Source organism: Dendrobates tinctorius, unplaced genomic scaffold (assembly GCF_039654945.1).
Source record: "Dendrobates tinctorius isolate UK_male_01 unplaced genomic scaffold, ASM3965494v1 ptg000013l, whole genome shotgun sequence".
In the NCBI taxonomy this organism is placed as follows: domain Eukaryota; kingdom Metazoa; phylum Chordata; class Amphibia; order Anura; family Dendrobatidae; genus Dendrobates; species Dendrobates tinctorius.
The window spans coordinates 16,279,048-16,295,116 of record NW_027361681.1 but is presented as its reverse complement, the minus strand read 5'-3'; the positions used below and the strand labels follow the sequence as shown (position 1 = coordinate 16,295,116).

The 16,069-nt window shown below is 43.7% G+C and overlaps 1 protein-coding gene across 2 annotated transcripts in view; it reads left to right on the top strand.

The window, feature by feature from the left end:
* COL5A1 (collagen type V alpha 1 chain) overlaps positions 1-16,069 on the top strand; it is a 237,648-nt gene that overhangs the window by 184,863 nt on the left and 36,716 nt on the right. For both annotated transcript variants that reach the window (XM_073559469.1, XM_073559468.1), the window contains exons 29-41: positions 2,749-2,802; positions 5,204-5,311; positions 6,911-6,964; positions 7,924-7,977; positions 8,511-8,555; positions 8,646-8,699; positions 8,947-8,991; positions 10,418-10,471; positions 10,709-10,762; positions 14,287-14,340; positions 14,718-14,825; positions 15,409-15,498; positions 15,576-15,629. In XM_073559469.1, the coding sequence (XP_073415570.1) occupies positions 2,749-2,802; positions 5,204-5,311; positions 6,911-6,964; positions 7,924-7,977; positions 8,511-8,555; positions 8,646-8,699; positions 8,947-8,991; positions 10,418-10,471; positions 10,709-10,762; positions 14,287-14,340; positions 14,718-14,825; positions 15,409-15,498; positions 15,576-15,629 (828 nt within the window). The remainder of the gene's footprint in view (positions 1-2,748; positions 2,803-5,203; positions 5,312-6,910; positions 6,965-7,923; positions 7,978-8,510; positions 8,556-8,645; positions 8,700-8,946; positions 8,992-10,417; positions 10,472-10,708; positions 10,763-14,286; positions 14,341-14,717; positions 14,826-15,408; positions 15,499-15,575; positions 15,630-16,069) is intronic.

Genomic DNA, 16,069 nt, shown 5'->3' with positions numbered 1-16,069 from the left:
TTTAGTGTGTCCGACACTGTGGTATTGTGCGGCACTTTATACTTCTCACAGTGTGTCTCGCCCTGAGGTATTGTGTGGCAAATTACACCCCACTCAATGTGTCCGGTACTATGATATTGTGCGGCATATTATACACCACTCAGTGTGTCCGGCACTGTGGTGTTGTGTGGCACATTACACCCCGCTCAGCATGTCCTGCACTGTGGTATCATGCGGCACATAACACCCGCTCAGTGTGTCCGGCACTGCGGTATTGTACAACACATTACACCCTGTTTAGTGTGTCCCACACTGTGGTATTGTGCGGCACTTTATACTTCTCACAGTGTGTCTCGCCCTGAGGTATTGTGTGGCAAATTACACACCGCTAAATGTGTCCGGCACTGCGGTATTGTGCTGCACAATACAACCCCGTACAGCATGTCTGACACTGCGGTATCGTGTGGCACATTATACTCTGCACAGTCAGTGTGTCTGGCCCTCCGGTATTGTGCGGTACATTAAACCCTGTTTAGTATGTCCAGCACTGCAGTATCGTGTGACACATTAGTACCCGCTCAGCGTGTCTGGCACTCCGGTATCATGCAGCACAATACACCCTATTCAGCGTGTCTGGCACTGAGGTATTGTACGGCACATTACATCCCGTTCAGTGTGCCTGGCCCTGCGGTATCGTGTGGTACATTACAATCCACACAGCGTGTCTGGCACATTACACCCCAGTGCTGTACCTTCTCCCCTCCTGACTTAATTCTGCACTTTCTCTCCTTTTCTTGGATTTTCCGTTTTGTGTAAAAAATTTTCCCGTTATTCATCATTGTTAAGATTTCTCTTTACTGTCTGTGAATAGAAATTTGCAGATACAGGGCCGTCACTCCGCCTTGGATGGATTTTCAGCCTCTGGCTATAAATTCAAAGTTTCTTATTTACTGTCAGCCAGTACGTGAGCACAGATAGCACTGGCATGATCCTACCGCAGCTCTAATCATTGTGAGACTGTTGTGCGGGTACTCCCTACCTAGGGGTTGTGGTGGAAGCAGGCGATGTCCCCTGAAGTATGGGCAGGCCTGGCACACAGGGCTGGCGTCAGCACCTGCGCAAGTGCCAGGGCCCTGAGCAGGTGGGGGGCCCACTTCCTATTGGGGACACATCACACTTTGGGGGCCCAGCTCCCTTAAGTGGGCTCCCCCTCTTTCTCCGGGCCCCAGCACTTGTAATATTTACCTTGCCCCATTCCACCGCTGTGGCGTCTTCTACGTCCTCTGACTGTGACGTTCAGATCAGATGGTGTGATGACGTCACTATTGTGCGCCTTCTGCCTGAGCAGTCAATGCAGAGAGCCAGAAGACGGTGATGCTGGGAAGTCCAGAGCAGAGCAGCATCCAGCGAGAAGAGGTGAGTATTTCATTTTTTTAATGTGTGGAGCAGTATATGGGGCCGATCATATATGGCGCGTCTTATGGGACCAATTACTGTATATATGGTGCATCTTATGGAGCCAATTATATATAGAGCATCTTATGGGGCCAATTACATATGGAGTATCTTATGGGACTAGTTATATATGGAGCATTATGTGGGGTCCATTCTGTTTGGAGCAATATATGGGGTCCATCATATACTGGAGCATTATATGGGGCCCATTCTGTATGGAGCTATATATGGGGCCCATCATTTACTGTATATAGCATTATATGGGGCTCATTTTACTATATAGAGCAATATATGGGATTCATTATTTTGTATGGAGCATTATATGGGGATAATTATTCTGTATGGAGCAATATATGGGGCTCATTATTCTGTATGGAGCACTATGTGGTGCTCATAATACTGTATGGAACAATATATGGGGCTCATTAATCTGTATGGAGCATTATATGGGGCTCATTATTCTGTATGGAGCACTATGGGGTACTCATATTACTGTATGGAACAATATATGGAGCTTGTTATTCTGTATGGAGCAATATATGGGGCTCATTATTCTGTATGGAGCAATATGTGGGGCTCATTATTCTGTATGGAGCAATATATGGGGCACATTATTCTGTATGGATCAATATATGGGGCTCATTATTCTGTATGGAGCAATATATGGGGCTCATTATTCTGTATGGAGCAATCTATGAGGCTCATTCTGTATTGAGCACTATGTGGCACCCATAATACTGTATGGAGGAATATATGGGGCTCATTATTCTGTATGAAGCACTATGTGGTGCCCATAATACTGTGTGGAATAATATATGGGGCTCATTATTCTGTATGGAGCGCTATGTTTAGTCTAAAATATTGCATGGAGGGCGATACTGTCCAGTTTCTAAGCTATTGATATCACTTATGTAATGTAAGAAGTGAACTCTTTGGCATTGTACTATTCCCTATATTTCTCTCCTGTATCTCTGTATCATGAATTGTGGTATGTGTTTAAGGGGCCCACTGAGACTCTTTCGCCTGGGGCCCACGAAAACCTGGAGCTGGCCTTGCTGGCACAGCTCCTCACATCTCGTCATCTGCCTTCCAGGCCACTGAGATTGCCTGCTTACATATCTCTTGGAGGAACCTGGTCTCCCGTGGCAACAGCCGGATAACCCATGGATTTCTAGGCTGGTTGCTGTTCTCTATTAGTGCTCATGGTCTGGCGGGCACATCCGTAACCAGTGATGGAGACGTCTGCAGTACATTGTGCCAGAGGTCACTGCTCTGCTTTTATTAACACTGCCTCCTGTTTATCTCCGTCTCTAGGGTGAAGATGGCTTCCCAGGATTTAAGGGGGACATGGGCACCAAAGGAGATAGAGTAAGAACATTTGTTTTGTTATTCAGTATTTTATGGAATAAAATGGTCATGATGGGATTTATGGCTATATCCAATACAGGAGGTGCCTGTTGGTGGTTGTAGTCTGAATCCTTCCTGAAGTTATTCTCGTGACTATATATGACTGTTATTATGTGGTATTCACTACGAGCTGCCATTTACTGGTATTTATTGACCTCTCACACAAGATTACCAGATAGTAAAATATAATTCACAATAGGGCCGACGCACAGAGACACTAGCAGCATAGCGTAGGTATGTTAGGGTTAGTTGGAATTGCTCTACCAAGTGGACATGCCAGTGTTGCCATGCTGCGTCACAGAGCTGCTATAACTCCTCTACTTGGAGCTGAATGTTGCAGAGCACAAGCTGCTGCAGAACCTCCATATTTAGTGCCCTGTCCCACAGGCACTTATGAGAACGATTGTGCTTGATCATTTTCTGTGTAGACTTACCACTGCCTGGCTAATTGGACACAGGACCTAATATCATAGTTGTGGGCAGCTTTCAAAGAATGTGCTGCTGCCATTAAGAAATTGCATGGGGACCTGAGGGACTGTAGGAATGATGGTCCCCAGATTGAATCAGGCTTTAGATGAGTGCAAGACTGAGGGGTGCACTGCCCTGAGATTATTGGTGAAACCGAAACAATAATCCTAATGCACCCACCCTGCTTCTATCACCGGGCACTGATCTAGGGGCATTTTAGATGGGAAGGTACAGGAGAGACTTCCCTGGATGTTGCAGACCCTTATTAACATCCATGATGAGGCCTCAAACCCTAATTGGCCTGAGGAAATGGGCATCCATTCAGGCACTGCAACCTCATAATGAACTTATAGGCCTCATTGTATAGAAACCTTTGCTGAACGTGGATACGACGTAATCTGTAAAAATTGCCTCTGTTCTCTAGTGAGCAGCTGGGGGTGCAACCTTTAATAAAGACACATAATGGATCATCCACTTTCCTCCTCCAGAGATAATTACAAGCAGTATAAGGTGTCTGCTCTGATGAAGGCGTGCTCACTCACACTCGTTACTAATGATCACCTTTAGTTTCTGCCAGGGTTTGGCTCCCCTCATCCAGTATTTAAAGGTACAATCAATATATTCATTAACTGATAACCTGCTGTAACCTATGCACTGCATGAAGATGTTAATTGACTTGGCAGAATCGATGGTAATATCTGGTACCTCACTGCTGCAATTAGTTATTTAGTATTTTATTTGAGCTCTAAGAGGCTGGAAAAAATCCCAACAATGAAAAAGGTGAGATTTAATTAACGTCTTCCTGGTGATGTAGATCTGTCACTTGGACGTATGGGACGGTTATATTGTGTTCCCTGTAAGGTTGTATTGTGGGATGTTAAAGTCAGATCCATCGCTGCGATTGGAGATGTATGGAGTGCGGTTCGTTAGGTCTCGTGTACAATACTGCACCCATCCTTCTGGTGCCCTACTCCACACAGCCATAATCTCCTACTTGTGAGAGAATACACCGCAGATACTACATCAAATTCTGTGACTGATCATTTGGATGGGGAAGTAAGGTTTGCATGTACTCCACCCAAAAAGACCCCATTCAAATGATTGCAACTGAAGTTCCTTCCTGACAAAAATCTGCTGCGTGAGTTTCCATATTAGACAGTGCACCAAATGTCGGCGCAGGTTTACCTTCCTCCAGGCTCACTGCACAAGGCCAACTATGCACAGAACACTACTATCTGCCTGCAAAATTGTGAAATGCGAAGCAATGTAGAATAAACACCAACTGGATTTCTGTGCTTATAATAGATATTCATGGTCACAGGTGTAAGAACAGCAGTAATGCTAAAGGACTAGAAGTCTAGCATGGGATGTACTCATCTATTTGATCAGGTTCTTTATCAGTATTACCTTATTACTATGTCTAGATTACCAGATACTAGAGTACTATAGGAAAGCCAGGTAGGCTGGGGTTGAATCCTAGCACTACAGTTCCTGATTGATTAGCTGCACCTGGATACCTATGACTAGAAGTCAGCCATTGGTTCACTGTTCAGTCAGCTGGGGGAAGCAGAGCAGAGTGGGTTGGGTTGAAGCAAGATGCCAGAATCCCACTCCGAGAAGGCCCTGCACAGGCCGTGTGCACCAAACTGCAAGCATCACTGGTTGCTATGGACGTTTGACTGAAGTGAGGCTAGCTCAGCTATATCTGAGTAGCCAGGGTATTGTTTAGGTAGCACCTGGACAAGGCTGGGATTTTATATTTATGGTTTTGATTTCAGTACCGTTTTTTAGATAAAAACCATGTTGCTTTATGTTCCAAGCGGCTACCCCAGAGAGTGAACCCTACAGTACATATTAGGGTTCCTTTTTCTGATGAATCTTTATGTACCACCAGGGGGAACTTGGACCCTCTGGTCCCAGAGGTGAAGATGGCCCTGAAGGTCCAAAAGGAAGAGGTGGTCCTAATGGAGAGAATGGTCCTCTCGGTCCCGCTGGGGAGAAAGTAAGTTTTCTGCCACACAAATTTGTTCTCATCGGAATATGAACAAGTAAAGTAAAGAATGGACATCTTGCCTTGCTCCTAATGGCAAGTAGCATCCAGAGAGGTCCCTGCACATGTTAATGGGGATCACATTTTTGGGATTAACTTTGCTGTTTGTCCTGTTCATATTTCATTTCCCTGAGACCTTGCAGCACATGAGCAATGCCAGGGAATAAAATATATAATCTATTGTCTGTGTACATGTAATTATCATATATCTCATGTGCCACATAATGGTGAGGAGTTTGCCCCATATCACTAAAACGTTTGTCCCTCCCATGTAATGTCCTGAGCTGATCCCAGACACGAGGAGAAACACTGACACAGTAATTGGCTCCGATACTGATCCCTTCCAGCACTTGGCTGTATGTGAAGGTGCAGATATTCCTAGAAGTTACAAAATAATGAGAACTTCACAGGCTTCACAGCAAGTTTTATCCATCGCTATCTCTGTGACAGGTAGACAATTAGCTCCATGATGGCAACCTGTACTTCAGTATATACCATGTGACCTAGAAAAGAGCTGGGTATTTACCCCTTTTATCTGTATGTAAAATATCTGTCAGGGACGGCGCAGAATCTGTCATCTAATTATGGCTTATTCCTGTTTACTTTTCCACCATTGTTCTGTCATGTTAATGTGAATCTATCATATTGTGCAGGAATTGTAACTGTTTCATTGTTGGGTCCTTTATGGGTCTTTTACACAGACCAATGATTAACCCAAAGAAGGGTTTGTACCTGATCATTGCCCTGTGTAGTCCATTGTCTGAATGGGTGAATGCTTATTTCTCATAAAAGTGTCCAGATAATGACGGTGACACTCTGGTTACGCAATAATGACAATGGCACTCGAGGTAAGGGATAACAACGCTACTATTCGGGATACAGGATAACGACACTGACATAAATTACGGGATAATGATGCTGACACTCTGTGTACGAAATAATGACGCTGACACTCGGGGTATGGGATAATGATGCCGACACTCTGGGTACGGAATAATGACGCTGACACTCTGGGTACGGGATAAAGACGCCGACACTCTGGGTACGGGCTAATGACGCCGAAATTCTGGGTACGGAATAATGACGCCTATACTCTGGGTACGGAATAAAGACGCCGACACTCTGGGTACGGGCTAATGACGACGAAATTCTGGGTACGGAATAATGACGCCTATACTCTGGGTACGGAATAATGACACGGACACTTGGGTTACGGGATAATGACACAGACACTTGGTTTACTGATAATGACACTGACGCTCGGGATAATGAATAATGATACTGACACTGGGGTTATGTGATAATGACGCTGACACTCGGGGTACAGGATAAAGACGCTGGCACTCTGGGTATGGGATAATGACACTGACACTGGGGTTACGGGACAATGACGCTGACACTATGGTATCCCCTTGTCATAATTTCTTAGCGGTCCCTCTAAAATGGGTTTGTATCTGAAAAATTGAGTTTATTGGATGACTGTGAATTCTGCACAATGTACCCATCCTGTGTAATACTAAACACCAATAACCAAAATTCTCTTCTTTTTAGGGAAAACTCGGGGTTCCGGGATTACCAGGTTACCCGGGAAGACAAGGTCCAAAGGTAACGTCAGCATTAATCTGTCGCCTCCTTGCACTGCGGATGTAATCATCCTATATAAACCTGATTGAATACCAAGTCTTATTGATCCTTTGGTTCAGCGGCTCCAGGTCACATTTTCTGCACGATTTCCTAATCACCAACTACATCACAGGGAAACTGGAGTAGATGGAAAGTGTCCACCACTCAAGACATACAGCTCTGCAGCATTCTGCCTGGCATGCTGCGAGTTGTGGTTGTCCATCAGCTGCTGAACAATAGCCTTTTCACTGTTAGGCTATCCCTTCCCAGAAACCGCACCTATTTTTCCGCGGTGGTTTTTGCGCGTTTTTTGCGCGGTTTTGATGCGTTTTTGATGCGTTTTTTACCGCAGCGGTTTCTAAAAGCATGGGAGAAGCCTAAACCGCGGAAAAAAACGCAAAATTAATGTGCATGCTGCGGTTTTTACCGCGATGCGGTTTTTTCGCGGTAAAAAACGCATCAATGTGCACAAAAAGTGCAAAATGCATAGAAATGACTGTGCACCTTATTTTTAGCGGTTTTATAGCGGTTTTATAGTGAAAACCGCGGTAAAAAACGCTAAAAAAACGCTGTGGTGAACACAGCCTGATAAAGCATTTTCTAGTCTCCAGTTTTATTTTGTCCAGATTGGGTTTTCATATTCACATTTGCAGTCCTGGCCCTAGTCAGGCTCAAAATCTACACTCCCTGGTGCAGACACTAGCAGGACATGTTTTGGAGTGTGGGAGGAAACCCACGAAAACACGGGGAGACCATACAGACAGACTTCATGTTGTTCTTGGCCAGACATGATCCCTGCGCTGCACGACACCTAACCACTAAGCCAGTCTATAAATGCAAAGAGGGTAAACAGGTCCCAACATTCCCCTATTTGTCGCATTTTGGATTTTCCTTCATGTTTTAAGCTCCTAAATAACATCTTGTTCTCATGTTACTTCAAGGGATCACTCGGAAATTCCGGTTTTCCAGGCGCAAACGGAGAGAAGGGCTCAAGAGTAAGTGTATAATGTTATTCCTGTTATCACTGTGTTGTAGGGTGCCTGGTGACACGACGCTGAACTCGGCTGTGGCTCAATCAGTGCTTTCTTTTCTAGCTCTACCAGACATCATTATTACATTCTCATAACCCGCTTATATCTGGGTATGAGTACAGGGGAGCCCACATGCTCCTTCATCCTCCTGTTAAGGGCTTTACGTAGAATTTCTGATGTCAGAGCTCAGGCTTCCAAAATAATACAAGGGGATATCCAATATAATAATGTGCACTGGTAGCAAAAAGCTATAAAGAATTAGTATTGAATGTCACCTCTTTATTATTATTCCTTGGTGTTGGTACCGACAGAGCTGTGGAAAGATTTACTTGCATGCTAACTACAGAAAGCTTATTATTCTGTAGTAAGGTGTTTTGTTTTTTTCTAATTCTTGAGTTGAAGTCTGAACAGATCTAGGGCCGAAGGCTGTGAGGAGAGGACGGGCCCGTGTGGGCATATCTAGTATATTAATATATTTATTTCTTGCTTTCATTTAGGGAACCCCTGGCAAACCGGGTCCAAGGGGGCAACGAGGTCCAACGGTAAGATATCACCGCTCTCTGTGCACAGAATTTTACATCTAATAAACGCTATTGGGCTTTACTGACCTACGTGTTTTATTGTCTCTGAAGGGTCCACGTGGTGAAAGAGGTCCAAGAGGAACAACAGGAAAGCCAGGCCCCAAGGTGAGAACCCACCCATCGTATGGGCAGCACTAGACTGAGACAGGAGTAATCGTAACGCAGGACCCAAACGAGAAATTCATCTCCCGCTTATCCACACTGATCCTAAAGATCTCACTCTTTCCTTACCTCATATATCTGCTGCCCCTCTCTCGAAGTATAGGATAGAAATGGTCTGCCTTCCTCCTAGATTGCAGGATTTAGTTTTCCTTAGTTTTGTAGAATCTAATTTCTGTTCTCTCTTCTGCAGGGTAATTCTGGAGGGGATGGCCCCGCTGGTCCCCCTGGTGAAAGGGTAAGATGTGGTTAATACTGAGTAAAATAAAATGCATTGAACCTAGGAAACCGGTTATCTCAGATCCGGTGTGAATCTAGGCTTAGAAAACAAAAAGTAATGAAGTGTAAAGTGTCAGAACCTCAGAATTGTAGAAATCATTTACCATGTGATACCCATCAAATGTCAATGTATGACCACATGGCACAAATGTCTGGAGAACTGGGCACTCAGGAAGTGCATGACAGAAGCTGCCTCCAGCGAAGTCCAGTAATTGCACTTCTGCCATAGTCACAAGTTGACTTGGACCTTCCCCCTTTATATTTGCAAATCATATAAAAAAACATATGTGTTAGGGACATTGAAAAGCACCAAGAGGATAATTCTGAGATGATTGCGTCCAGTCTGATAGATAGTAACATTAGAGGTTGTCTGCCTCCGATTCACCACTTCTCCTGGTATTGGGTAAGAGTCCTCAAGCTGCCGCTCTTTTAAGTCATTCTGTAGAAAGGCACAGTCGCCTCCATTCAAGTATAAACTATATCGCCTCTTTACTGTAGTCTTGAGCTTTAGGACAACATTGTAGCTTATGTCGGATGGAAACTTAGGGGGTTTCCTATTACGCAGCTATGATGCTAGTATATGGGACACATATTGACACTTTCTTCTTATTTCCAAAACCACATAATATGAAGCACTGGTGCAGATTTTGCCAATGTAATAGTCACATTGCCCCTGGATTCTGCATAGATAGATCTTCAGAATGAGGTGCATCAGGGGACGATGCTTTTGTTCATTGTGGGGCTTGTGTAGGTTTTCCAGACTTCGGGAGCTGAAGAAATCTCTGTATACCTGTTACTAACGAGATTGTTTAATTTAGCCTGGAATTTAATAATCACATTCAACAAAGAGAAATGTTTTGGGGTCTGAGGTAGAGGTTGGTCTGCATGACGCGATCCTGTACCAGCATGGTGCCCGGTTAATCTCTGCCGCTGGGTGTTGTCAGACGTTCTAGCTCTATTAGAATGGGCAGTTTGAGTTCCAGTCCAAGATATGGACAGTACACTGGAGACGCTGATTGCATATGATTCATCTTGGCAGGCCGCATTAACACAACATACAATCCTGTGTCCCCCTCCCCCTCTCATGCTTGCAGCCAGCTGCATCATTGCGCAGAACAAGCCGCTGCTTTCCATTAGACTAGATCCATCGCTTTATGGTCTAGAGAAGGGAACTCAGAACTGCAAGCCAATCTGACAACACGGGGTATAAGAGCAGCATGTCTTACCCAGAATGCCTCATTCATCGGCTCCTCAGATCCGGTCACAGTGGCTAGCTCTGGCTTTTAGTTCAAGCTTTTGAGAAGTCGTATGGCAAGTGCATGTGACAGCCTAGACAAATACATATGGTGGCCATTGTAATCTAATGCAAAGTCATCTTATCACAGGGACCACCTGGACCTCAAGGACCCACTGGATTTCCAGGACCGAAGGGCCCCCCTGTAAGTGAAACAACAATACTGTAGTGGATCTAAAGCTGCACATTATACTTTATATCATATTCAACCTCAAAACCACTGTCGATCCTTAGTCCCTGTGCAATGCATGGAAAAAAACAAACAAAAATAAAGCATGTAACATTCTTGGCCCGAGACGCTGTATAATTCTTCACCCTTTCAATGTGTTGGAGAAGCTTTTGCAAAGTGTAACCGATTCTGACTCATTTTCTACCATTTTAGGGTCCACCAGGGAAAGATGGACTTCCTGGACACCCCGGCCAAAGAGGTGAAACTGTGAGTACATGATACTGGTTTATGTCATCCTTACATCTGACTTGTACTGGAAGTGCGATTGCTCTAGACCGTTCTCTGTAGATGAGGAGATGTCGCCCATCTTTCTTCTGCACGGCGTGTGTCTCTTCATCTACATGGAGGGATCTAAAGAAATCCCCCGTCTTATTCCAGGGAAGTTAGAGTAACGATGATTTCCAAGGGGCCCCACAATACCCACAATTGTCCAACATATCTGTCACCTCCATGGTGCCCCCATAATGTGACTTATGGTATTGTGGCTGAATCATTTTTCTTGGTGACCTGATCTGATGGGTGAAACCTTTTTTGATGGGTTTTCTTGTTGATTCGCTGCAGTAAATTCCAGACTCTGTAATTCAGTTTGCCCGGTCTAGAATAATGGCAGATTATGATTTGTCCACCATTACATTACACTGAAGAACCGATTTGGTGAATTGAAGTAAAAACTTTATGAATAGATATGCAAATCTTGAATCCGGCTCAGCGATTCAGTCATCTCAGATTATCAGATGCTTCTGTCACTGCTTAACGCATCACTACAGTCTGAACACAACTGGATCCTGGGGCTGGATAATCTGCATACTATACCTGCACAGCATGGACCCTTGTATGTGGCCTTTCCATGAAATAACTCGCTGCTTGGGCTGACGTGCTGATCTCATCCATTGTGCGCATAAATTTGTGGCAGCTGTGATGGCGCAATCCTGTGCGGTGACTATGCCATAGAGGTATGATGTTCTTGTGGCTAAGCTTCTCCATTCTAACTTAGTATCATGTTAAAAACAAGTATTGGGTGTGAGTGAAATATACTCCGTACTCTGGAGTATAATACAAGATGTAATTCCTGATCAGTACAGGATAAATATTGTATGTACACAGTGACTGCACCAGCAGAATAGTGAGTGCAGCTCTGGGGTATAATACAGGATGCAACTCAGGATCAGTAATGTAATGTATGTACACAGTGACTGCACCAGCAGAATAGTGAGCGCAGCTCTGGAGTATAATACAGGATGTAACTCAGGATCAGTACAGGATAAGTAATGTAATGTATGTATACAGTGACTGCACCAGCAGAATAGAGAGTGCAGCTCTGGGGTATAATACAGGATGTAACTCAGGATCAGTACACGATAAGTAATGTAATGTATGTACACAGTGACTGCACCAGCAGAATAGTGAGCGCAGCTCTGGAGTATAATACAGGATGTAACTCAGGATCAGTACAGGATAAGTAATGTAATGTATGTATACAGTGACTGCACCAGCAGAATAGAGAGTGCAGCTCTGGGGTATAATACAGGAGGTAACTCAGGATCATTACAGGATCAGTAATGTATGTACACAGTGACTGCACCAGCAGAATAATGAGTGCAGCTCTGGGGTTTAATACAGGATGTAACTCAGGATCAGTACAGGATAAGTAATGTAATAAGATAAGATAAGATCATTCTTTAATCGTCCCACCATGGGGAAATTCAGAGCATTACAGTAGCAAGGCAGGAACAAGTACAGATACAGATGCATAAAGGCATTACATTGAGAGTAGGTAGGTACATATACGGGGGGAAAAAAAAAATGTAACCGGACTGCATGTAGTAATGTATGTACACAGTGAGTACACCAGCAGAATAGTGAGTGCAGCTCTATAGTATAATCCAGGATGTGACTCAGGATCAGTACAGGATCAGTAATGTATGTACACAGTGACTGCACCAGCAGAATAGTGAGTCCAGCTCTGGGGTATAATACAGGATTTAACTCAGGATCAGTACAGGATCAGTAATGTATGTACACAGTGACTGCACCAGCAGAATAGTGAGTGCAGCTCTGTAGTATAATACAGGATGTAACTCAGGATCAGTACAGGATCAGTAATGTAATGTATGTACACAGTAACTGCACCAGCAGAATAGTGAGTGCAGCTCTGTAGTATAATACAGGATGTAACTCAGGATCAGTACAGGATCAGTAATGTAATGTATGTACACAGTGACTACACCAGCAGAATAGTGAGTGCAGCTCTATAGTATAATACAGGATGTAACTCAGGATCAGTACAGGATCAGTAATGTAATGTAAGTACACAGTGACTCCACCAGCAGAATAGTGAGTGCAGCTCTGGGGTATAATACAGGATATATCTCAGGATCAGTACAGGATCAGTATTGTAATGTATGTACACAATGACTGCACCAGCAGAATAGTGAGTGCAGCTCTGGAGTATAATACAGGATGTAACTCAGGATCAGTACAGGATCAGTAATGTAATGTATGCACACAGTGACTGCACCAGCAGAATAGTGAGTGCAGCTCTGGAGTATAATACAGGATGTAACTCAGGATCAGTACAGGATCAGTAATGTAATGTATGCACACAGTGACTGCACCAGCAGAATAGTGAGTGCAGCTCTGGAGTATAATACAGGATGTAATTCAGGATCAGTACAGAATAAGTAATGCAATGTATGTACACAGTGACTGCACCAGCAGAATAGTGATTGCAGCTCTGGTGTATAATACAGGATGTAACTCAGGATCAGTAATGTAATGTATGTACACAGTGACTGCACCAGCAGAATAGTGAGTGCAGCTCTGTAGTATAATACAGGATGTAACTCAGGATCAGTAATGTAATGTATGTACACAGTGACTGCACCAGCAGAATAGTGAGTGCAGCTCTGGGGTATAATACAGGATGTAACTCAGGATCAGTAATGTAATGTATGTGCACAGTGACTGCACCAGCAGAATAGTGAGTGCAGCTCTGGAGTATAATACAGGATGTAACTCAGGATCACTACAGGATAAGTAATATATGTACACAGCAACTCCACCAGATGAACAGTGAGTTCATCTCTTAAGTATATATTAATTAATGATGTTAATCTCCTTAAAACCAAGTCGCTGTTTAAATTAAGTCTGTGTAATGTTCGAATCTCTACATGTTCTTTAATATTTCCTCAGTATGGCTTCTTCTCAGACATGGGACAATATATACCGTAATCGTCTAGTTCTGAGCTGTATATTGCAGAGTGATAGCATACACTTAGGATGTAGTGCATGTATCCAAACTGACTATATATAAATGATTCAGTATCCCGCAGGTAAGATAGATTCATGGATTTATTAGTCTGCCTGCTGCATATCAAATGAAAATTTTCAGCCATCTGATAATTATATTTCGGAGGCTGCGGTAAGTGTCCCTCTCATTCCTCCCAGTATATCCGGCCTCCCAGATTTTCTTATTATTAGGTTTCTGTAGTTGGCATCGTCTTCTGTTCCTTCCATTGACCTTGTTCCCGCTCCTCATGTACATGTTGGCGCTGCCATATCTATAGTATTAAAATGTGATTGACACATCTTCCATTAATCTTTACGTTTTTTCTTTCTTCCCCATATGCGTCGTAATCTTGAAATCTAGCTGACCGGTGATTCAGGGAGAGGATGGCCATCTACATCTCTCTTCTTCTACCTCATTTCACATTCTTTATTCCCATTACCAGGGTTTCCAAGGAAAGACGGGTCCTCCCGGTCCCCCCGGTGTCGTTGGTCCTCAGGTAAGTTTCTGGAAATCTATTGTCAGTCAGGACAGGTAGGCAGCTCTTTGATAAAATCTACTTAATACATCGATATAATTTCACAGAAATTTCTGTAGCTGGGACATTCTGTGATCCACAGCCAACTCCTTCATCTCTGCACATTATCTGCTATCAGATGTAATTCTGCAGAACAGCGGATTCATTGTGCTCAGGCTTGCTCTTAAATAATAATGGACAAGAAATAAGATAGGGTTGTTACCTGGCATATAAGACCTAAAGTACTAACATAAGTTCTAGATTCCCTATCCCAGACCTGGTACTAGTGAGAATGGCCAACGAGAAGAAGGGAGGTCGGACACTTCATTTATGTCTGTCATATTCGTAACCTTTTCCAGGGTCCAACTGGAGAAACTGGTCCAATGGGTGAAAGAGGACATCCAGGACCTCCTGGTCCACCTGGTGAACAGGGATTACCCGGACTGGCTGGAAAAGAAGGATCAAAGGTGACTTATTATTTTCTGCAAAGGCGAATACTGCATATAAGGAAATGCTATGGTGGACAGCACTGGAGCCAACCCCAATCTATAAACGTTGTACGGTATTCTGGACAACCTACAATACACCTATAACCACTTGCTTCACTCCTCATATTAGATCAGCTTTCTTGGTGGTGGGGGAGTAAAAGTGACTTAGTTCACATTTTCGCTCATTTTATCACCGCTTAGGCCGAGTTCAGTCGTTTGTGAGACTCAGTCTGAGTTTGGACCGTTATATCTGGGGTATAAGGCTGCTGGGATCTGAGTCCGAAAATCTGCAGCTGGACTGGATATCACTGTGTTTCATGGACATCTAAATTCTACCACCGACCCACAAACAGCAGTGTAAACTCATATAAATGAGCAGTTACAGTGTAGAAACTGAGGTGTAACAGGGCGGTTTTCTCTTTTAAACCACGCCACACCTGCCCTTGTGCTGTGTCAGGGAGGTAAATTAGCACACACGGCCCGTGGACTATTGAGGCGCTGGTGCAGGACGTTCCTTTGAAGATATTTAAATACATTCAGTAATGATATTTGTCTTTTGTAGGGAGACCCGGGTCCTGCAGGTCTGCCTGGTAAAGATGGACCCCCAGGTCTAAGAGGATTCAGCGGTGAACGAGGTCTGCCCGGTCCGATTGTGAGTAGATAAGTCTGCCGATATTAGAGATCTAATGATACAAATTTAATGTATATGACAATGTCTTTTCTCTCCAGGGGGCTCCAGGATTGAAAGGCAATGAGGGGCCACCAGGACCACCAGGCCCAGCAGTAAGTGCTCATTAATTGTATACTCCTATATCGCCAGAGTATATTGCCACAAAGGCAACCAAATGTCTCCTTGCATCCTGGAGATTAACACGAAGAGTGCTCCTCATTAACGAAGCCACAGGTTTATTAAAGTGTAATTTGAGTGGAGGAGGCAATTCAGTCCAAGGTAAATGCGAGTATGTCTGGAATCATCTGTCTTGTTTGCCTTTTTTCAATCTCTTCATTAGACCTAAATTGGCAATTTTACTTGAGTTTCCAGAAAAATTGGTATTTTATTTGGAATTAAATTACTTGTATAAAGTGGACTGGCTGCAATTGTTTAATTAGATGATATTATTCACTTACCTGGTGTCTGGTTCTCACTTCAGGTAAATCCTGATATCTGATGATATAAAAAAAATCAGATATAAACATTGCAATTTCATTAATCCAATGCCCAA